Here is a 22937-nt window from a genome sequence, read left to right on the forward strand (position 1 = left end):
GGTGAAGGTCAAAAGAATGTGGACTGACCCTCAGTTTTTTTTAACTGAATAACATTTAGCTCACATGCTTTTTATTTTTTGGTATTGAGGATTGAACCCAGGGTACTTAAGCACTGAGCCATGTCCTCAGCCCTTTTTTGTATTTTATTTAGAGACAGGGCCTCAATAAGTTAGTGAGGCTGGCTTTGAAGATCCTCTTTTTGAAGATCCTCATGTCTCAGCCTTCCCAACCCCTGGGATTACTGGCAGGTGCTATTGAACCCAGAAAGTTCATATGGTTTTAGACTATACCATTTTAAGTTAAGGTTGGGTATTTTTTGAAATAAAGTGTCACCGTTCACCAGACAACCACATGCCTAACAGTCTGGAAAATTATGTGTACAGAGAATAGTAAGAAATAGAGTTCACATGATTATAGTTAATAAGCAAAAATTGAAGGTGATAATGCTTTAAGTTCACCCCCTCAAATTTTCCTTAAAACCAAAACAAAATCTAAAAATAGAGTACTTTTATTAAAAATGACATAAAAGTGAAAGCTGCAAGAATTACAATGTCGGGCTGAGGTTGTGGCTCAGTGGTACATCGCTTGCCTGGCACATGTGAGGTACTGGGTTCAATCCTCAGCACCACATATACATAAATAAAATAAAGGTATTGTGTTCACCTACAATTAAAAAATATTTTTTAAAAAAAGAATTACCATGTGGCCAGACACCATGGTGCACAACTATTATCCCAACAAATCAGAAGGCTGAGGCAGGAGGATTTTAAGTTTGAGGCCAGCCTGGACAATGCAGTGAGACCCAGTCTCCAAATAAAAATTAAAAGGGCTGGGATGTGCCTCCTTGGTAGAGCACGCCTGGGCTCAGCCTCCAGTATCACACATACAAAAAAGCATCTGATTTTAGACCCATACAGTCTAACCCAAACTAAAGTCCAGCCTGATTTCCCAAGGGATGGAATTTACTAATGATCTAAAAGGTTGAATTCAGTATTTTTTGTTTTTCAGTGCTGGGATTAAAACTAGGACTTCGCACATGCTCAGCAAGAATTCTTTAAAATTGTAATTAATGAACTATCTACAGAGTGTATCTTAACAGCAGATTTACACTTCATGTAATCCATAAAAATCCAGCATCCATATTTTTTAGAAATGAATACAATACTACGTATTTACATACAAAAATACATCTAGCAGGCATGATGGCTCACACCTGTAATCTCAGCGGATTGGGAGGCTGAGACAGGAGGATCATGATTTCAAAGCCATTCTCAGCAAAAGTGAGGCACGAAGCAACTCAGTGAGACTCTGTCTCTAAATTAAAATACAAAACAGGTCTGGGAATGTTTCTCAGTGGTTGAGTGCCCTTGAATTCAATCCACAGTACCAAAAAAAAAAAAAAAAACCATAAAACTATGACTATACTTGCATTTGAAGTTGACTATTTCACCATGGCAAATCTCTTTTTTTTTTTTTTTTAATTTATTTATTTATTTTTAGTACTCGGCAGACACAACATCTTTGTTGGTATGTGGTGCTGAGGATCGAACCCGGGCCGCACGCGTGCCAGGCGAGCGCGCTACCGCTTGAGCCACATCCCCAGCCCCAGCAAATCTCTTAAACATGGTAAATAAGGCTGGTTAAAAGTTTTCATTCATTTTTGCTAAAAAAATACTAGACTATGAGAGTGAATAAAAGTCAATATTTTAGTTAGATTAAAATAGGTTACAATCTAAAGTCAAAGAAAAAGATTCACATATGTGATCCACGAAGACAAGTTTAATCCTGCATTTTCCTAGAGTAACATCCACTGGTGGCTATGTAAGGGTTGAAAGTGCATTTGCCAAGAACTGTGAACATGAAGATTCTTTACATGAAATCACGTGTTGATACAGGCACACAGAACTCATCTAGCACCAGAATACATACATAATACATGCCAAAAGGTCTTGATGGATAAATTTGCTTCACTAGGTAATCCTACTTAGTATAATTCAGTTAATGCAGAATTTCATTTTAAAATTTACATCTTTATTACACATCTTTTCTAAGACATTTTTTTTTTAAAAAATAACACCCTTTCATTAAAGATTGTATTTGCATGGCAATGAACAATGATTTTCATGGGTTCTAAATTTCTCCTCCTCTTTCTCTCCCCTCCCCCACCCCATTCTAACTTTCTTAAAGGTGTCTATAGCAATGTTTAACACAAATCGGAAGATTTCAGTTTGCAGCACCTGACTTAAAACTTATTCATATAATACATTCATTAAAATTATCAGTTTCTCTTGTGAGAAAAAGATATTTAAACTGTTATTTTCCAGACTATATTTGAACATAAGTATACATTAATTTTAATTGGTTAGCAGAATTTTACTCACATAAGGTATAGCCAGAGCAGGAACTTCCAGCAGCTTTGAATGGCCTTCCACACAAGACAACAATAATAAATGTTTAAATGGATTGAGGGTTAGCCCCTACGTAATGACCAAACATGCTCCTAAGTATTCTTGAAAAATAAAAATTTTGGATGTACACATAATATTCTAGCACATGATAATACATCACTTCTTTAACCATTTCCCAATTGTTCATTTATGTCATCTACAATTATTGATATTATGAATAATATTGTGAGGAATCCACTCATCCATAAATTTGTGCAAAACTAACCAGTCTTGCATACTATCCTAATACTTCAGGATAGTATCAAAGAAGTAGCTTACTGGATCAAATAGTGCACGTGGTTTTAAGGCTTTTAATATACTTTACCAAATAATCTCCAGAACAGCTTACTATTACTACAATAGTATATTGTTATGCCCAAAAAATGGACTTTGTTAGTAACAATGAAACAAACTCAACCATAAATCTATTATATTCTCACTCATACTGTCGCACCATCTCACCAAACAAATCAGGAGGCATTATTGGCAAGGAAGCCAAATTCAAATTAAAATAACTCAACTGTGAATCAGTAAGATAACCAACAAAAATGCTTCCCACAAAAGGTCCACAGTATTGGAGCTGGGAGTGTAGCTCAGGGGCAGAGCACTTGCCTGGCACATGCAATGCCCTGAGTTAGATCCCCAACATTGCCCCCCCAAAAAAGATTACAGTGTTTTTCTAAAATAAAAAGTTAGAAAGAGAGGAAAAAGTCAGTACCAAATGACCAAAATTTTTTATTTGACTAAATTCTGCGTCATGCATAAGCATGACAGTCTCCCCTGTTTATTAGACTTTGGCAATAAAAAAACCAAGCAGCCTTTTACAGGACAGTGAAAATGCCAAGGGTGTCTACAGTCTTACTGTAGGATAAATAGATATATATTTAAAAGGCCTCTCTCCCTTTGGCCGTATCAGCTCAGTCCAGATCATTAAATATAGACAAGTTTTTCAAAATCACTTCTTTACTTCTCCAAGGTCTTCAATGCTGTCATCATCCACCTATAATACACAAATATTTGTATTCCATGAGCTGTGAATTCAAATAAGGAAAAGGTGAAACAACTTGCTTTAAACAACTTATATCTATGGGTATATGTGTTCCATGAACTTACCTCTGGCCATTTTTCCTGAATGACATCAATTATGTCATCTGTAAAGTCCCCCTGAATGATGATTTCATCTTCCCCTGTTACTGAGGCACCGCAGGAGAATTTTTGAGCAAAAAATCTTTGTGCTTCTTTAAGATCAATTTCTGTTGGTTTAAAAGGGGAGGGGGGGGGGCAAGATTATAACTGAAATTGTGAATCAAAGATATTTTTCCATTTTGATATTTAATCTGCATTTTAAATTCATGAAACAGGTGTTAAAGTATTTCATATTACTTTCAGAATAGTAATTAAAATAGGCAGGGCTCTTAATTCAGCATCCTTTTTAAGGTCAAATAAAGGTGTAATACATAAAAACAGCATCATTCATACTATCCCTAGCTCATACAGTAAGACCAAAATGAATCCAGGAACACATTACTTCTAAGTATTACATACACACTTTTAAGTAGGAATGAAGTTCTTCTGTTTAAGCTCCCTTACAAGAGAAATATTTACAGTGGAGAAACAATCCTTAATATTTAAAATGCAAATAATCCAGTGATTCTTTCTCAATTGTCTGTTGTTATTTGAAGAAACCTTGCCTTATACTTTCATCCCAAACTCAAGGTCCCCAGGAATTGAAGGGCTCTGAAACAGGATGCTCTTCTATCCACCTTCATTCACCCCTACTGTCATTCCCAGAGGATGTGGGCCATTATACAACTCTCTGCCACAAAGTCACCCAGCCCTCCTCCTCGTCCTACATAAATGTACCTATACAGGAATTCCAGAAAGGAAAAGACTGTATTACTGTCCTCTAAAAACGTTTTTAAAGGGGCTGGGGTTGTGGCTCAGCGGTAGAGCACTCGCCTCGTACATGCAAGGCCCTAGGTTCGATCCTCAGCGCCACATGAAAATAAATAAATACAAGTAAAAAAAAAAAAGTTTTAAATTCCTCCAAATTATGATTTTTAAGCTAATTAAAAATGTAAAACCCAATTTTATACCTTCTTAGCAAATATAGACCTGTGAAGTTCTATGATATCAGATAAAAAGAAAGAGCAAGAGAGAATATACACAATTTAAATACACACAATTTAAACATACTGTGATAAAAAATAAACTTAAGCCTGAACTCACCAAAAGTTGCAAGGCCACATACTCTTGTCACATATTTCTTCTTTGCTCTGGGAATTTTAGCTATAGTAACCTTTTGTGGTACAGTCTTCTTTTTCTGTTTTATTTGACCCCTTCCACCTGTATTTATTAAGAAGAGCTTGCATAAATTATTTTGTGTTGTTGTTTTTTAAACATTATTACAGAATATTAAGCCTTTCTTTTTTTTTTTTGGGTACCAGTGATTGAATTCAGAGTGCTTAACCACTAAGTCACATCCCCAGCCCTTTTATGTTTTTTATGAGATAGGGTCTTACAAGTTGCAGAGGAGTCCGATCTTAAACTCATGATCCTTGTGTCTCAGCCTCTGAGGCACAGGGATTACAGGTGTGCAATGCCATGCCTGGCAAATGTGTTCATTTTTTAAAGGCTTAAGTTCTTTTTTCTTTTTTTGAACCAGGGATTGAACCCGGGGTGCTGAATCACAGAGCCATATCCCTAGTCCCCCGCCCCTTTTTTTAGCTGTATATTTACACAATACTTTCATTTATTTATTTCTCCCACATAATGCTGAGTATCAAACCCAATGCCCCACACATGCCAGGAAAGCACTCCACCACTAAGTCACAACCCAGATCCCCATTTTTATATTTTATTTATTTTTTTTTAATTTTAATATTTATTTTTTTTTTTTAGTTTTCGGCAGACACAATATCTTTGTTTGTATGTGGTGCTGAGGATCGAACCCGGGCTGCACGCATGCCAGGCAAGCGCACTACCGCTTGAGCCACATCCCCAGCCCCATTTTTATATTTTATTAGAGACAGGGTCTTGCTGAGTTGCTTATAGCCTCGCTAAGTTGCTGAGCCTAGGTTTGAACTTGCGATCCTCCTGCCTCAGCCTCCTGAGTCGCTGGGATTACAAGCCTGTGCCACTGTGCCCAGCTAAATTCCTTTTCTCTATATCACACCAGGTGCAGTGGTTCATACCTGTAATCCCAGTTCAAGGTCAGCCTCTGCAATTTAGTAAGACACTAACTCAAAATAAAAATAAAAAGTGCTCAGTACCAGAGAGAAAAAAAAATCTCATGTATGTATTCACTCAATAAACATTTATTAAGTACCTACCATGTGCCAAGCACTAAACATAATTTCTACCCTCCATGTTAAATAAATTACAGTAACCTGGTATACACTATAATAGGATCCTTAAATAAGGCACTACCATCCATACTTGGCAGAGGAATGACTTAATTTGCTTCCAGAAGACAGAAAAGGTTTCCTAGAGTGACACATAAAATAGGTCTTGAGGAAAAAGGAAGCATTTAGGTGAAGGGAAAATGGCTGGAGAAGGAGAAAAAAAAAAAATTCTAAGATGGGCATGGTGGTCACACCCATAATTCAGTACTTAGAGGCTGAAGCAGAAGGAGAGCAAGTTTCCAGCTAGCCTTAGCAATTAGAGAAACCCTGTCTTAAAAAAAAAAAAAAAAGTACGAAGAATGTAGCTAGCAGTAAAGTACCCTTGTGTTCAATCCCCAGTACCAAAAAGAAAAAAAAAAAAAGACATTCTAGGAACTGCACTGGTCTTAACTGAAGGATGCTTATGGATATGTAGTAAATGAAGCCAAAAGAGGAAAAGATTATACACCAGACATTAACAGACTAGAACATTAAACTCTAGTGTTTGACTTTACATTGTGGAAGAAGAGAAGTCATTGAAAGACTGGGTATGGTGGCTCACACCTATAATCCCAATTTCTTGGAAGGCTAAGTCAAGAGGACCACAAGTTTGAGGCCAGCCTCAGCAACTGAGACAGCATATATGCATATTATCTCTGGTCAAATTTACTAATAAAGCCCAAATCATATCACATTCAAGCATGACCCTGAAAATATAATTTTGTGATCCTCTATATGACACATATATGGAATTAAATTATAACTGGTAGATGTTTCTCACTTTGGGAACCCTAATTCCTTTTATGTTCTATCACAGGGAAGGTATGTTTATTCAAATCAAAACATGGATTTGGGTCTTACCTCTCTTTTGTTTTTTCTTCTCCTCTTCTTCTCCTACTGTTCCTTGACCTTCATTAATTCCAGCTTCCTGTTTGGGTGAGTTTTCTAGATATAAAATGAAATCCAAAAGCATTAATATCATTTCATACTGATAAAAAAAGAAATTACCTTTGAGTAACTTTCATATGCAAATAAGGCATTTTACCAACAATTGAGTATGACATTCCTAAAGCAAATGATTATATGGCTTTATTTCTATACAAGCCTTAATTCTAAAGTCATTATGTTATGGTTTGGATAAGTGTACCCAGGGGCCCTCGTGTTAAAGGTTTAGCCCCCATGGTGGTGCTATTGGGAAGTGGAGGAACTCCAACAAGGTGGGGCCTAGCAGTAAGTCCTCGGGTCTCTGGGGGAGTGCCTTTGAAGAAAACAGTGGGTCCCCATCCCCTTCCTCACTACCAGGCCATGAGGTAAGTAGTTCTGCTCTACCATAAACTTCCCCATGATGTCAAGCCTCATCTTAGACCCAAAGCAATAGGGCCCCCAATTGTAAAATGAAACCTCTAAAACTGAACCTGAATAAACCTTTTCCCTTCATAAGTTGATTTTTTCAAGCATTTGTTATAGTGATGGAAACCTAATTAACAGTAAGTAATGCTAATAGAAAAAGTAGTCTTGGAATTATGGAAATAACTGGAAAATCAAGCAGCACAGTGGGACATGGAGTAGGCCTGTTCCTAGCCCAGGCTTTCCCTTGTTCTTGCCACTACCTTCATTTTTAACCATCTTTTTTTTTTTTTTTGGTAGTTGTAGATGGACAGAAGACCTTTATTTTTTTACTTTTATGTGGTGCTAAGTATCAAACACAGTGCCTTACACATGCTAGGCAACTGCTCTCCCACTGAGCTACAGCCCCAGCCACAAAGCTCAATATTTTTGGTACTTGGGATTGAACTCAGGGCACTCAACCACTGAGTCATATCCCTAGCCCTATTTTGGATTTTATTTAGAAATAGGATCTCACTGAGTTGCTTAGCGCCTCACTTTTGCTGAGGCTGATTTTGATTCTCCGGTCAAAGCCTTGCAAGCTTACAGGCATGCGTATACTCCTCTGAGCAACAAAACTCAATCTTCTGTTTACTGCTTTACCCTTGGAACTTAAAACAATGTGTAGCAGCATATAGTATGCTCAAATTAATGTGAACATTTGCCCTAAATCATTTAATTTTTTTCTATCAGTTGATACAGATCTATCCTGCTTCTGAATAGAAACAGTTTTAAACAGATTAATGAAATTCTGTAATATCCTATTAAAGAAGGACTTTCACATTTAATACCATATATACATCTGTTTCAAATATATAAGTTAGAGAAAAGAAAAAAAATTTCATACCTACAGTGAGTTTTGCAAACTCATTTGGAAAATTCTTCTCTAACCACTGCCTACATTTAGCAACATCAGGCATATATTCACAGTACTGGGAGGGAAAAATAAAAGAACAAATTGAGTCACAACAAAACATTTTTAAACAATCTATATATTTTAATTAAAAAGTATTGTCTATTCTTGCTATATAAACAATGATTAACTACTTTCACCAGACTTCTTATCCATAGGAAATCTGTATTCAAATAGGAAATGCCCCATAAGAAACTAGAAATAAGAAAGGATTAGGTACCACCTCACTGTAGCTATTTATTTTTTCTTCATCCAAACAATAAGTCCAATGAACAACAAGGGCAATGAACAAAAACTATCTTGCTTTGGGTACACAGGCGCCTCATTATTTTTCTGACTTACCCATAAAACCTGTCTCAGAAAGTCTTATAAGACTATGCCTCCATTGACCTGAGTCTTTTTTTTTCTTGACATTAAGACTTTTATATTGCTTTTTCTTTCTTCTCCTCAGACATGATAGTTTTGGCTTTAGGATTACTCTTGCTTTATCAGCTGACTATTCATGAGTTCCATGCAAAAATCCAAAATGTATATATAGGTAAGTGCAAAAAAAGTACACATAATAGCTGAGCACAGTGACACGCACCTGTAGTCCCAGCTACTCAGGAGGCTGAGGCAAGAGGATCACTTGAGCCCAGGAGTTCAAGACCAGCCTGGGCAACACAGCAAGACCCCATCTCAAAATAACAAAAAACAAAAACAAAAGAAAGAAAGGAAAAAAAAAAAAAAAAAGAGTACACGTATAACTCAAGGTCTAAAGGAAAGAATTTATAAACAGGCATGATGGCACACACTCTGTAATCCCAGCTACTCAGAGGCTGAGGGCAGGAGAATCAAAGTTTAAGGCCAGCTGGGCAACTTAGAGCGACCCTGTCTCAAAAAATAAAAAGGGCTGGGGATGTGGTTCATTGGCTAGTGCTATAATGCTTGCCTAACATGCACAAGGCCTTGGGTATAAACTTTCAGTTGCCCTTCCTCCCAAGAAAGTTATAAGACTTTAAGAGTATTCTACACCAAAGACCTATACAAAAGGTTGAAACTCATCTATCAAATGATAGGAAATAAAAAATAAGAAAGTTCTGTGTTAGCTCTAAATTCAAAAGTAACCTCAAATGCAGAAGTTAAAAGAGAAAATAATTTTAAATGGACTTACCTCTGTTGGTAATGAACAGACTGGAGAAATGTAGAGGAAAAAAAAATAAAATGTTAAATATATGAATACACACAGGACTCATCATTACTTTTATATTTGACAAATGCTTCATTTCTAATTTTTCTGTACCATTTTCAGATGTTTTTTCAAGGCTATTTTTGCAGAAAAAGGCACATGATTATTTGAGATGACACTATCTTGATCTTTTGATCTAAGAAGATGTCAGTTCATGGAACACGGAGCCTCTAGTACATTAAAGCTCATCTGTTAGAATGTTTGTCTTCAGTTAAGCTGCGAGCTTCAAAAGGCCTGGCACAGAGCAGAAGCTTAAAGCATGTTTTATAAAAGAATCCAAACTGCTCTCTAAATCCCTGCTCAGACTTTAGCAGAGCTGAAACCAGTCTAATTTGCACCCTTCTTTTTGGGAAGGAGGGGGTAGGGAAAAGGAGCAAAAAGAAACACACATTTACTTTTATTTTTCTCTTTAATCAAGTACTCTATATAAAGATTTTTTACTCTTCTCTAAGTACTCCAAGAATACTAAATATCTGCCAGATGTACAGTTTTAATAAGTGATTTCTCCCCCTCCTTTGTCCTCAAACCTGATTATCCTGTTGATTCCACTGCCATCAAAATCTCTCTCCTTAACCTCCTCTAATTTATGCTGCTTTTTTTAAAAAAAAAAAAAAAAAAAAAGATAAGGTCTCACTTAATTGCCCAAACTGGTCTGAACTCCTGAGCTCAAACATCCTGCCTCAGCCTCTGACTACCCGGAGCTACAGTTGTATACCACCACACCTGGCTCTGCTACTCATTTAAACCCTAATTAATTTTATCTAAAGTCTTATTATAGTCTGGCAATAAGTTTTACACACCCCCCCCCAACTTTTATTCTGATGCTGAATTCATCTTCACATAAATTCTCTGCTCACAAACTTCCAGTAACTTACCATCATCTACAAATGAAGTCCCCCACAATCCGGCCACTCCTCTTCACAAATCCCACATTATAACAAAACCAGAGCACTTGCAACCTGCTCTATACTCTCCATCTTTTTTTCACCTCTCTTCTGTTATTCCCTTGCCTGGTAGGGCTTATTCTTCTGCCCTCTGTGCCTGCCTGAATGCTCCCTTCCCTTCAAATTCCCACTCAATGAGTTACTTCTATGAATTCTTCCTGATTCCACACAACTGGAAGACAGCTCTCCTTTCCTCACTGCCACTGTGGCTAATTGTCCCAAACCTTTTATTTCTTCTCTCTGCTGCCTATCTCACCTGTATCCTTCTTTCAATACTCACGAACACCTACCTGGTATAAGTTATGTGTAGATGAAGGACAGGGCTCCTGCCAATTTACAATCCTTCCTGGAACTTTGTCCAGAACCATCAGAGGTATTTGATAAATACTTTACAGTCTTTTTAAATTGTTGATTAATATGGACCTATTAAAAATGCAAGCTATAGGCTGGGGTTGTGGCTCAGAGGTAGAGTTCTCACCTAGCATGCATGAGACACTGGGTTCGATCCTCAGCACCACATAAAGTCAAATAAAGATATTGTGTCCACCTATAACTAAAAAGTGAATATTAAAAAAAAATGCAACCTACAAGAAGGGCCTACTGGTGGCGCACGCCTGTAACTCCCAGCAGCTCAGGAGGCTAAGGCAAGAGGATCATGAGTTCAAAGCCAGCCTCAGCAACTTAGTGAGGCCCTAAGCAACTCAGCAAAACCCTGTCTCTAAATAAAATATTAAGAAGGGCTGGGGATGTGGCTCAGTGGTTAAGTGCCTCTGGGTTCAGTCCTCAGTACCCACACCCCAAAAATGCAAGCTACATCTTTTATCTTATTTGTTTTACACAGGGTCCCCCTAAACTGATGAGGCTGGCCTCAAACTTGTGATTCTCTTGCCTCAGACTCCTGGAGTTTCTGGGATTACAGACATGCGCCACCATGCCTGGCAATGCCACCATTTTTATAAGTGATAATGTTGGACTCTAAAAGTATAGCCTACACTTATCTCCAATACTTCTGGACAGTATTCATTAGGTACAAATGCACCTTTCAATAGCTTCCACCTGGTAGTCCTAGTTTATTGACTCCTAGTTTATTGAGGTCACTGGAAAACAGATCTTATCCTTGAATCACAGAGGTTTAAAATTTAAAATGTTGTTACATAGGTAACCACCATGTAAGAATATGACAGGAACCTAAATTCTCTGCATCCTGTTAAAATAAATGTACCTGTTTTTCTTACATCTTTAGTTATGCTTCATAACTACAGAAAAATGAAACATAGTCTCCAGAAGCTGACATCTTCACTGAGGTAAACCTCTAGCAAATGAACAATCTCTCTATGTGGCGAAATCCACACAGCTCACCTTAGTCACAGAAATGATCCTCTGACTTTTTTTTTTTAAGTTATAGATGGACACAGTATCTTTATTTTATTTATTTATTTTTATGTGGTGCTAAGGATCGAACCCAGAGCCCCATACATGCTAGGCAAGCACTCTGCCACTGAGCCACAATCCTAGGCCCCTGACTTCTTTTCTTAGAAAAGCTCACACACTCTCCACCTTCTCTGTGGCATATAGTTCCTGATTTTTCTTTTAATTCTCTGCTGTCAATTTTGATATCCTGGATTCTTCCATTGGGAGAAATTAAAATTCATATTAGAATAATGAACCAAATATCCACCTCTAAACCTAATCAACTTCACCACTTTCAGGGAATTTATCAGTGAATCTGCAACCTACCCAGCCCTGGTTTTTTTGTTTGTTTTGTTTTTGGTGGGTGGTAGGAGGTGCTAGGGACTAAATCCAGAGGGACTTTATCACTGAAACACATCTCCAGGCCTTTTTATTTTGAGATAGGATCTTGCTAAGTTGCCAAGACTCTCACTAAATTACCAGTATTGGCCCCAAACTTGTGACCCTTTGCCTCAACCTCCTCCGTCACTAGGATTATAGGCATGAGCCATCATGCCCGGCTCTTTTCCCCTTCTCACTATTAAACATTTCATCTTTTCTTTCTTTTTTGTTTTCTATTTTTTTTTTTTTCAGTGTTGGGGATCAAGCCCAAGGCCTCAAGCATTCCAGGCAAGAGCTAGCTCTACTACTGTGCTACATTCCCAGCCCTCATCTTTTCTGTAATTAATTCTCTTTCATTTTATATTGTTTCCACTATAATCATTACGCTCATTTACCTCACACCTACATTTCCAAAACTGGCCTTTCAACCTGTAGATTCTCCCTCATCCACATAATGTAGCATATTAACCTTCTCATCAATTTATTTTCCTGTTCAAGAAATCATCAGTTCCCCATAAATGATGGAGACTATAGTAACTCAACTTATCTGATTTTGAGGAATAATAACATTTACTGAGTACTCACCAAGTGCCAAAATAATACATTGTTATGCAATATTATTTTTTATGTATTATTTTAGTTGTAGGTGGACACATTACATTTATTTATTTATTTATCTGTTTATTTATTTATTTATTTATTTATTTTTAATGTGGTGCTGAGGATCTAACCCAGTGCCTCGCATGTGCTAGGCGAGCGCTATACCACTGAGTCACAACTCCAGCCCAATGCAACGTATTTTTTTTTTTTAGTTTTTTGTAGTTATAGATGGACAGAATGCCTTTATTTTATTTGTTTATGTTTATGTGGTGCTAAGGATAGAACCCAATGCCTCACACATGCTGAGCTACATCTCCAGCCTACAATGTATTTTTTAATTTATCCCTTCCAACAGCTCTCTGAAGGAGGCTCTGCTGTTACCTCCATTTTATGAATGAGGGAACTGGCCAAGATCACAGTCAGAAAAAGACTGCACCAGGATGTAAACTCAGATAGGGGCTGGGAATGTAGCTCAAAGCAGAGAGTAGTTGCCTAGCATGCAAGACTTGGGCTCAGGCTGGTGTTGTGGCTCAGCGGTAGAGCGCTCACCTAGGACGTGCGAGGCCCTGGGTTCGATCCTTAGCACCACTTAAAAAAAAAAAAAAATGAGTAAAATAAAGGTATTGTGTCCAAAACTACAACTAAAAAAAGGGGGGGGCTGAAAGAAAGAAATATAGTCTCCAGAGGCTGACATTCTCACTGAGGTAAACCTCTAGCAAATGAACAAAAGAAAGAAAGAAAGAAACAAACAAACAAACATAGTCTCCAGAGGCTGACATCTTCACTGAGGTGGAGGGAGGGAGGGAGGGAGGGAGGGAGGGAGGGAGGAAGGAACCCATCCAACGTAGCCTGGTTTCCTACTTTAATCCAAATCATTATTCTGCTCCAATCAGCTCTTTCACCTCCCTCTCCCCTGAATATACCATATTAAATTTTACCCCATTTGGGCTGGGGTTGTGGCTCAGTGGTGGAGTACTTGCCTAGCACATGTGAGGCCCTGGGTTCCATCTTTCAGTACCACATTGAAAAAAAAAAAAAAAATAGCCAGGCATGATGGCACATGCCTGTTATCCCAGCAGCTTGGAAGCTGGGGTAGAAGGACCTCAGGTTCAAAGCCAGACTCAGCAAGGGTAAGGCACTAAGCAACCCAGTGAGACCTTGTCTCTAAATAAAATATAAAATAGGGCTGGGAATGTGGCTCAGTGACTGAGTGCCCTTGAATTCAATCTCTGGTACCCAAAAACAAAAAATGAAGAAATAAAATAAAGGTATTGTATCCATCTGCAACTAAAAAAAATTATTATTATTATTTTTTTTTTTTACTTTTTTACCACTTTTGTTTTTTTTGCAGTACTAGGGATTGAACCCAGAGCTTACATACATGCTAGGCAAGTACTCTACCACTGAACTACATGCCCAGCCCACAATCATACTGTACTTAAGAATACCTTCACCTTTCCATGTAAGTTCTACTTATCAGCTAAGGTTTAATACAAATCCTAGTTCCTTAAAAACTTCCCTACTTGCCTCTGAACAAGATCCCTCCCTCTCCTAAACTCCTAATTCATATTTTTTACAAGTCAATACCATTTAATTCAGCATTTAATATTCCCTAAGTACTTTCACAACCATACATAAACCCTTTTCCTCATTCTAATATTGTATTGTAATATCAACACAAAGTAGAGAGGGAAATGAAAATAAACCTTTGTCCAAAATGTTAGGGAGTTTCAACAACACAAATTATCAGTGGGGAAGACTGAGTATTTAGTGTAGTTCTTCAAAAGACACATTAGAAGTGACATAAGCAATTTAATAGTATGGGTTTCATATCCTGTATATCAACGAATTCTAATTTTTTAATCTTATTTATCTTCTCAATCTAATCACTATCTTTTTTCTTTCTTAGGTCTAAAATAATACTGCATTTTATAAAGCTTTAGGTTTGATTAACTACAAAGCAAAGAACAACATTTCTTTTGTTTTGTTTTGGCACTGGGGATTGAACAACTGAGCCACATCTTCAGCCTTTTGAGACAGAGTTGCCCAAGCTTGTCTCAAACTTTTGACCCTTCTGCCTCAGCCTCCTGAGTAGCTGGGATTACAGATGTGTGCCACCTCAGCCTCCTGAGTAGCTGGGATTATAGATGTGTACCACCACACTCAGTTACAACAATTTTTAACTACATCTGACAAATAAGGATAAAGAAAATACTGAACTAATATACTTTTCTAATACTAATAATCATCAGCAGCATTAGTAAACTAAGATCTTGTACTACTGGTTGTGGTAAAAGGTGCTTTATATGAATCATCTGACTTAAAATGTAATCTTCCTCCTCATTTTATAGATCTTAGAAACAGAGCTCTAAAACTTACAGAAATCAATTAATTTGCTCAGGGACACATACCTGGTAAGTGCTAGAATCAGAATGTAAACCCTAATTCATGACTATACCCTAATTCAAAGAATATAAATACATGAGAAAAATATCATAACAAAACTCAATCAGCCCTACAAAAAGTTCCCAAACCTACTCTCTTGCTGAGGTACTCTACGTTAATTTTATTATGAAAGCCATTTAATGACTCAAATGACATCACTTCTCCTTCCACATTACTTAAATTCTGAATGAGGTCTCGATTACTCTCACAGAATGTAAAGTCCATAAGAACAAGGAACCTTTCTAATTTATTCATTACTCAGTCCCCAGTACCTAAAACACTACAAAGCACCTAGTGGGTCCTCAATATTTTCTAAAAAACAGTATTTACTTCTTCCCTTACTGTTTTTTTTTTTTCTTCCTTTCCTCCTCCCCACCCCACAGGGCCAGGGTGTCAGGGTAACCTGGGATTAAACCCAAAGGCACTCAACCATTCCCAGTCTGTTTTTATTTTGCATTTTGGTACAGAGTCTCGCTAATTTGTGTAGGTCCTCACTAAATTGCTGAGACTGGCTTTGAACTTGAGATCCTCCTGTCTCAGCCTCCCAAACTGCTGGGATTACAAGTGTTTGCCACAACACCTGGCCTCTTTACTGTTCCGTATCTTGAAATTTTTCTTAAATTTCCTATGACACTAATAAAATAGAGCATTTACAATTCACAAATATTTCTATATGGAAAATACTCAAATCTAATACATACATTATTATTCAAAGCAAGAAGACTTTCACTAATTATCCTATTATCTATCATTCCATTTAGCCTCCTCTAGTCCTTAATTGACACCTCCCTATACTATAAGATATACTAATTCAAAGATGCTCAGTTCACACACATGCATCAACTTTTCCTTGCATAGATGTTCACTTCATCTATGATGCCCTTCCTGACTTCCTCTGCCATTCTTCACCATCCTTTAAGACTTGGTATGTTCCAAATGGTCCCCTTTAATAGCCAGAATAGCAACTAGCATAAAACATCAGGCTAAATAACCTATTTGCATATTTCTATTCCAACTGACTGTAAGCTTCTCCAGGACAAGAAACAAGTCACAAATCACTCCTCACCAGGCCCCCTCCCCAATTCAGGATTCATTAAATGACAAAGACAGCACACAAAAACTTAACAAGTTCAAATATGAATCTACCAAGGAATAAAAATACAGCAAGTAAAACCCATTTTCTGCATTCCAACACTTGCCTCCACAGTAAAGGACTCGAAGTGGGTAATCAGCGTCTAACTTGGCACTATTCCTTGGATCTCCTTTGCCATCAGCCCCACTGGATTCAGAAATGTCAGTAGCCATTTCACAAACCTGTAAGCAAGGAAAATAACACATTATTTTGAACCAAGACCCCAGAGAAGCAGTATGGGAACGCCTCCTCCTCCTCCTCCTCCTCCATGTCCCCTCATCCCAAAGCTGTTTCAGTGCTGTTAAGTGAGGGACACAAGCTGTATTATTCATAAAATATAAACAATTTCAGGCTCATTCATACTGTCCACAGGTCTATAGTGAAGTAGGTAGCGAATGGACCATGAAAGATGGGGAAGAGGGGACGCTAGAGAAAAAGAAGCAATTGAGGGGGGAAGGATGGGGTGTATGACCTCAATAGAGACCGAGCAAAAGGTCTGAGGGGGACCCGGGAGGCATGCAAACTGCAGTCAGAATTAGACTACAAAGCAGTTGAATGGAGAGAGGCTGGAAAAACCTAGGAAGAGGAGGTGGGTCACCAGGTGTCCAAAGGCAGGTTGTGGGAGCAGCGAGATGCCAAGGGAGGAGCAGCGATCAGGAAAGGAGATGGGAGGAGGCGGGATGGCCAGAGCCTGAGGAGAGTGCGGAAAATGGGAGAAGAACAAGGAAGGGGCAGCCTGCAAAAGGACTGAGGGCGCAAGGGCGAGCAGGTCTCAGGCGAACGGGCGATCTTGAGGACAGCAGAAGAACCCATGTGGGCGTGGGTGGAGACGCACGGCCCGGCCCGGCCCCCTTCCTCCAGGTAGCACCTCAGCTTCCCCCACACTCACTACCAGCGCTGGGATGTCGAAGAAGTGGAGGAGTCGTTACCCAGGAGGTCGCACAGCGCTCGCCGCCGCCGCTCCCGCAGCTCCCGCCGGCTGAAGCGATACATGCAACTCCTCTTTCCTAGCCAGGGCCTCCAGAGAGCCCTTCTACCAGACACGCTCCCGCGAGACAATAAGCCTTTATTTATCGCGAGACTCAAGGCCGCGGCTGAGCAGATGTCGCGAGAAGCCTAAATGGGGGCGGAGTGAAAGTGGGGCGGGGGCGCATGCGCCTTCCGTCCCGGGGTGGGGCCACGAGGCCGAGCCGCGGAGGGCCAGTAGGCGGTGCTCGCTACCGGTCGGAGAGGAGGGGTCGTCTGAGGTTCGCGAGCTGAACCGGCGCGGACGGGACAAGCAGACACGCGCGCCTGAGTCAGAAATGACTCCCTATCAATAAGCCTGGGCAAGCATTGCCCCCGTGTCTGGGGTACATCCTAGAGTCCTGACTAACCTCCAGCTATTGAATCAGTCACTCCTCTGCGGGGAGTCTGCAGCTGGCTAAGGCGTTTGGTTTCGTCTCAACACAAAACCCTAAATTGGAAGAATTGTTCTTGGAAAAAAAAACAATATCCGTTCTGTTTAAATGTTGTCATCTCTTACTACCTAACCACGCCATTTTCCTCACTGTCCACTGTTTACTATCCTTATAGGTGTTCCAAATTGGAATTGCTCTGTCCATCCCAGCCTTTCTCTCCGAAGGCTGAATCCTGCTAGACACAACCACAAGCTTTTCTTCCATTGATTTTATTTTGGGAAAATGCCCTTATGTGCATAATCAGCGTGAGTTCCATTCGTGAAATCCCATTCAGAGCTTTCAGAGACTTGAGGGTTAGGGGATAAGAATAAGAAGTGCTTTATAGGTAGGGAAGGGGTTCTTTTCTATTTTGCTTCATCCTCCACACCCACCCACCTCCTTCCCCTCTTTCATTCACAGTCGCTTCTGCCACCCTTGAAAGTTCTCTTTACAACTTACTTTTCATGTGAACTTAAGCATCTGGAACAATCTTTTCCACCAGAGATTCATCCAGCATGGCCTCCGTCCTGCTAATATTTTTTTAAATTTTTTTTTTAGTTGTCAATGGACCTTTATTTTACTTATTTATATGCAGTGCTGAGAATCGAACCCAGTGCCTCACACATGCTAGGCAAGCGCTCTGCCACTGAGCCCCGGCCCAGCCCCTTCTAATTTTTTTTTTTTAAAGTTCCATCACAAGAGAATTGATCTAAATTAAGCTAGTGAAAGAAGAAAATGTCTCATGCCCACCAAAACATGTTTGATTCCAACAATTATAGTTCCCTCTATTGACATCCACCTCCCACTGTATATACATACATATTTGGGGATACAGAATGTAGGTGGATTCATGCCACAATTTTTTTTTAGGTTCCTACTAAGCACCAAGCACTATGCTAGGCACTGTGGATATTTATATGAACAGAAGAGATAAAATCACTCTGTAGGGCTGGGTTGTGGCTCAGTGATAGAACGCTTGCCAAGCATGTGTGAGGCTCTGGGTTTGATTCTCAGCACCACATATAAATAAATAAAAGTCCATTGACAACTAAAAAAAAATTCTTTTTTACTTACTCAGTAAATTTAATGGCCTCAGACATGTTAGCTGATTTAATCCTTACAAAAACCCTGTGAAGTAATAGATATTCTTTTATTTATTTATTTTTACTTTTTTTTTTAGTTGTGGTTAGACACAGTATCTTTTATTTATGTTTATGTGGTGCTGAGATTGAACCCAGTATCTCAACACATGCGAGGAGGGCACTCTACCACTGAGCTACAGCCCCAGCCCTGAAGTAGATATTCTTGTCTCTAACTTCCAAATGCTGAAATGAAAGCTTGAAGGTGGAAATATAAATTAAATTCACCTATGCTTAAGATCACACAGCAGGGGCTGGGGATGTGGCTCAAGCAGTAGCGCGGTCCCCTGGCATGCGTGCGGCCCGGTTCGATCCTCAGCACCACATACAAATAAAGATGTTGTGTCCGCCGAAAACTAAAAAATAAATATTAAAAAAAAAAGGATTAACATTCAGTCTAAAAGACAGTCAATACAAAAAAAAAAAAAAAAAAGATCACACAGCAGGGAGCTTAGGATCACACAGCAGGGCTGGGGTGCAGCTCAGTGGTAGAGAACTTGCCTAGTATGTGCAAGACCCCTAGTTTCAATCCCCAGTAGCACAAAAAGATAAAAATCACACGCAAATAGTATGTTATTGATTTTTTTAAATATTTATTTTGTAGTTTTCAGTGGACACAACATCGTTATTTTATTTTTATGTGGTGCTGAGGATCGAACCCAGCACCCCGCGCATGCCAGGCCGGCACGTTACCGCTTGAGCCACATCCCCAGCCCCTGTTATTGATCTTAAGATACACATTTTTCACATTTCATGATTTTTTTGATCATCACTTTATTTTTTATTCAAATTAAAATTGTGTAAGGTATATAGAAACAAAATTGTGCATACTAACTGGGTAGCATGTGACATTTCAATATATATAGCATTGTGTGATATGTAAATCAGGTTAAACATATCTACCTCAAACATTTATCATTTCTTTATAGTGATGACATTCAAAATCCTTTCTTCTAGCTTTTTGAAATACAGTACATCATTGTTATCTGTAGTTACCCTACTGAGACTACTGTGCAATAGCATACCAAAATGTCTTATTCCTGTTACTTAGTACCCATTAATCAACCTTTCCCATTGCCCCCATTTCAACATTTCAAGATGCATTACAATGCAGTCTTTTTGTGTATATGGGGTGGGGGGGCTGCTGTTGGAGATCAAACCCAGGGCCTCACACATGTGAGGCAAGTGCTCTACCACTGAACTACATCCCCAACCCTGCAATGCAGTCTTTTTTCTTTCTTTCTTTCTTTTTTCTTTTTTAGTTGTAAATGTACACAATTCATTTCTTCCTTCCTTCCTTCCTTCCTTCCTTCCTTCCTTCCTTTCTTTCTTCCTTTCTTTCTTCTGAAAATTGAACTCAGTGCCTCACAAGTGCTAGGCAAGCGCTCTACCACTGAGCCACCACCCCAGTCCTGCAATGCAGTATTAATTAGCATTGTGCCAATTTAGTTGGCAGCGTTTTTCTTTCATACTGGTACATAATATAATGGTGCATGCTCCAATCAAGGGCATCTTAGATGTGATGAAATTTGAAGAGGTGACCAGTCCTGCATAACAGACCCATATCTTTAGTTTCATTCCTCACCCTTTTCCTGCTCTACTTTGTACAGAATCAGGTGCTGACCCTGTAGGCTATTCTCCCAGACCTCCTTCTTTCTTAGCATCTGGCCAGGTTCAGTCACTGGGAGACAGTAATGGGAGCCAGTCCCCTTCCCATCCATCCTACCCACCCCCTTGAATAGTATCTCCATTCTCTCTTTGCATCCTTAGGGAATTAGCCTCTGGGCTTTTGCATAGCACTCTCTCTGGATCTAGTCTCTAGCCTATGGGTGATGATGGAAATCTCTACCTCAGCATTGTGTTATTTTATAATTTTGTAAGTTGTAGAATACTGGTAGTAATTGCACTGGCTCTTGTCCATAGAAATGCAAATGAATTGCATCTGAAAGAGCTGCAATTACAACTCTGATGCCACCAACTGGTTTTCCATCTATGTGGAAATTCATTTCAGCATTCCTGGTTGCTTATGAATATATATGTATTTTTAAGTAAAATTGCCTATGCATATTTTTTTTTAATTCTTTAATTTTTTCAGGATATATTGTCTTTCTGCTCTCTTTTTTAAATTTTGTTGTTGTTGTTGTAGACAGACACAATACTTTTATTTATTTACTTATTTTTATATATTGTTTTATTTTACTTTATTTTACTTATTTATGTGGTGCTGAGGATTGAACCCAGTGCTCACAAATTTGCTAGGCAAATGCTCTACCACAGCCCCTCCTTCAAATGCTCTACCACAGCCACAGCTCCCAATGCCTTTATTTTTGATTATTTATTTTTATGTGGTGCTGAGGATTGAGCCCAGCGCCTCACATGTGCTATGCAAGCATTCTACCACTGAGCCACAACCCCAGCCCTTTGAATTGGTTTTAACATTCCACTGATTCCCTTACTGATTAAGGTGTGAAATAAAACCTTTGGCATGTGTTCATTATTATAATTGGATAAGAGCTATGTTTTTATCCTTTCAAAAATGTATCATTTAACACTTCCCAAATAAAAAGGTGAAAAAGCCTTGACCTTTCTCTCTTGCTTTCTGACTGGACTGTGACCACCAGGCAGAAGGTACAACAGCCATCTTGCAACCAGGAGAGACGGATCTGAGATGGGATCATATGCTAGGATCATGGACTAGACACCTATACATAGCCTGGATTCCTGTAGCATTGTATCAGCTCCTGATATTTTTTCTCTCCTGGGCTTCCAGTTGTGAAACATGAATACCCCCACACACACACACACACACAGGTGTTTAAAGCAATGCTTTTGTACTACCAAAGACATTTGAAATTGATATAATCAAGAAGCCAGATATTTCCTTTGCCACGTGAGGGGAATAGCCTAAAGTAGGAGACAAAATGACACCCAGTTAAAGAGGATGGGGAAGTGATGTTGCAAGACTGGTCATTCAGATGAAGCGTGGAAAAAGGGGTGGTTTTGACATTTACCTTCTCAGAAGTCTTCTGTTGATGAGAAGGAAAACCTTCGCCTTGGGACCCGAGTTAGAAACAGCTTCTTACAAAATGTAATGCTGTATCAGAACAACATCTAGCTTCTCAAGAAGTGGGTTTTATTTTTCCACTCTTGGGGTTGGAGTGGCCCTGAGTCAGGTATTTTCTACCACCTGGTTCTTTCTGGGCATTTTCAAAAAGATCACTTGGGGTAAAGTAGATATTTATTGATTGTGTTTTTAGCATCCACTCTCAGGTGGGAGATGTGGCTAAGTGGTCCATTGTTTGCCTTGGTTGCCTGAGGCCCTAAATGCCATCCCTAGCACCAGCGCCATTTCCACAGGCAAAGTAGCATCCACTCTCAATAACAGTTCCGTTTAAGATGGACCATGTGACCCAGGTTTAAGCCAATCAGCACATTGTCTTCTGTTGGTAAAACTGATTGATGGGGGCTGGGGTGTTGGCTCAGTGGTAGAGTGCCTGCCTAGCATGTATGAGACACTGGGTTCCATTGTCAGCACTGCATGTAGATAAATAAAATAAAGGTCCATTGACAACTAAAAAAAAAAAATTGATTTAAGGTGTAGATTTACCAGAATAAATCTCAGAAGATTTTTTAGAAAGCTCTATAAAAGAGGCTCTGTCTTTTCCACCAACTTTGAGTCTCAGAGGAAGCACAGTAGAGTTGCTGGCAACCATCTTGCCACAGTGCAGCCTGAAAATAAAGTCAGTATAGAAGGAAGCAGCTTTAAAAGATAGAGAACACTTGACCCCTGATTGCAGCCTCTTCCGAAATCAGCTCAATTCCTGGACCTTTGAGCTAAGAAAGTTAACAAATTCTCATTGTTGCTTAAGCTAATTTGAACTGAGGTTTCTTTTATTCACAAATTAGTCCGGATGAACATACTAGGGTACATCCAAAGCAAATCAGCCCTCACTAAGGCTTACTGAGGCCCATTCTAGCCCCTGCTTTCCAACATTTTGCTTTACTATGACACAGTGGATGCTAAGCCCTTGCATAGAATAATCTATATTTTGATTAAAAAAAAAAAAAAAGCAAGGACTAGGGTTGTGG

The 22937-nt window shown here is 39.1% G+C and overlaps 1 protein-coding gene across 2 annotated transcripts; it reads right to left on the reverse strand.

Moving 5' to 3' along the window:
* Window positions 1-1760: 1760 nt before the first annotated feature.
* Window positions 1761-17354, reverse strand: Denr (density regulated re-initiation and release factor). 2 transcript variants are annotated; one of them, XM_046446272.2, is made up of 8 exons: window positions 17200-17354; window positions 16338-16452; window positions 9284-9303; window positions 8065-8149; window positions 6693-6776; window positions 4678-4794; window positions 3562-3701; window positions 1761-3448 (listed from the first exon to the last, which is right to left on the reverse strand). In XM_046446272.2, exons 2-8 carry the CDS (start codon window positions 16441-16443, stop codon window positions 3404-3406), a joined length of 597 nt encoding a protein of 198 aa, XP_046302228.1. In that variant the 5' UTR covers window positions 16444-16452; window positions 17200-17354; the 3' UTR covers window positions 1761-3403. The 2 variants fall into 2 exon arrangements, with proteins under 2 accessions (XP_046302228.1, XP_046302229.1); XM_046446273.2 differs by having other exon boundaries at window positions 17160-17344.
* Window positions 17355-22937: the final 5583 nt, after the last annotated feature.

This window comes from Marmota monax, unplaced genomic scaffold, assembly GCF_021218885.2.
Source record: "Marmota monax isolate L192 unplaced genomic scaffold, Marmota_monax_Labrador192_F-V1.1 WCK01_AAM20220418_F8-fsc00092, whole genome shotgun sequence".
NCBI classification, from domain to species: Eukaryota; Metazoa; Chordata; class Mammalia; order Rodentia; family Sciuridae; genus Marmota; species Marmota monax.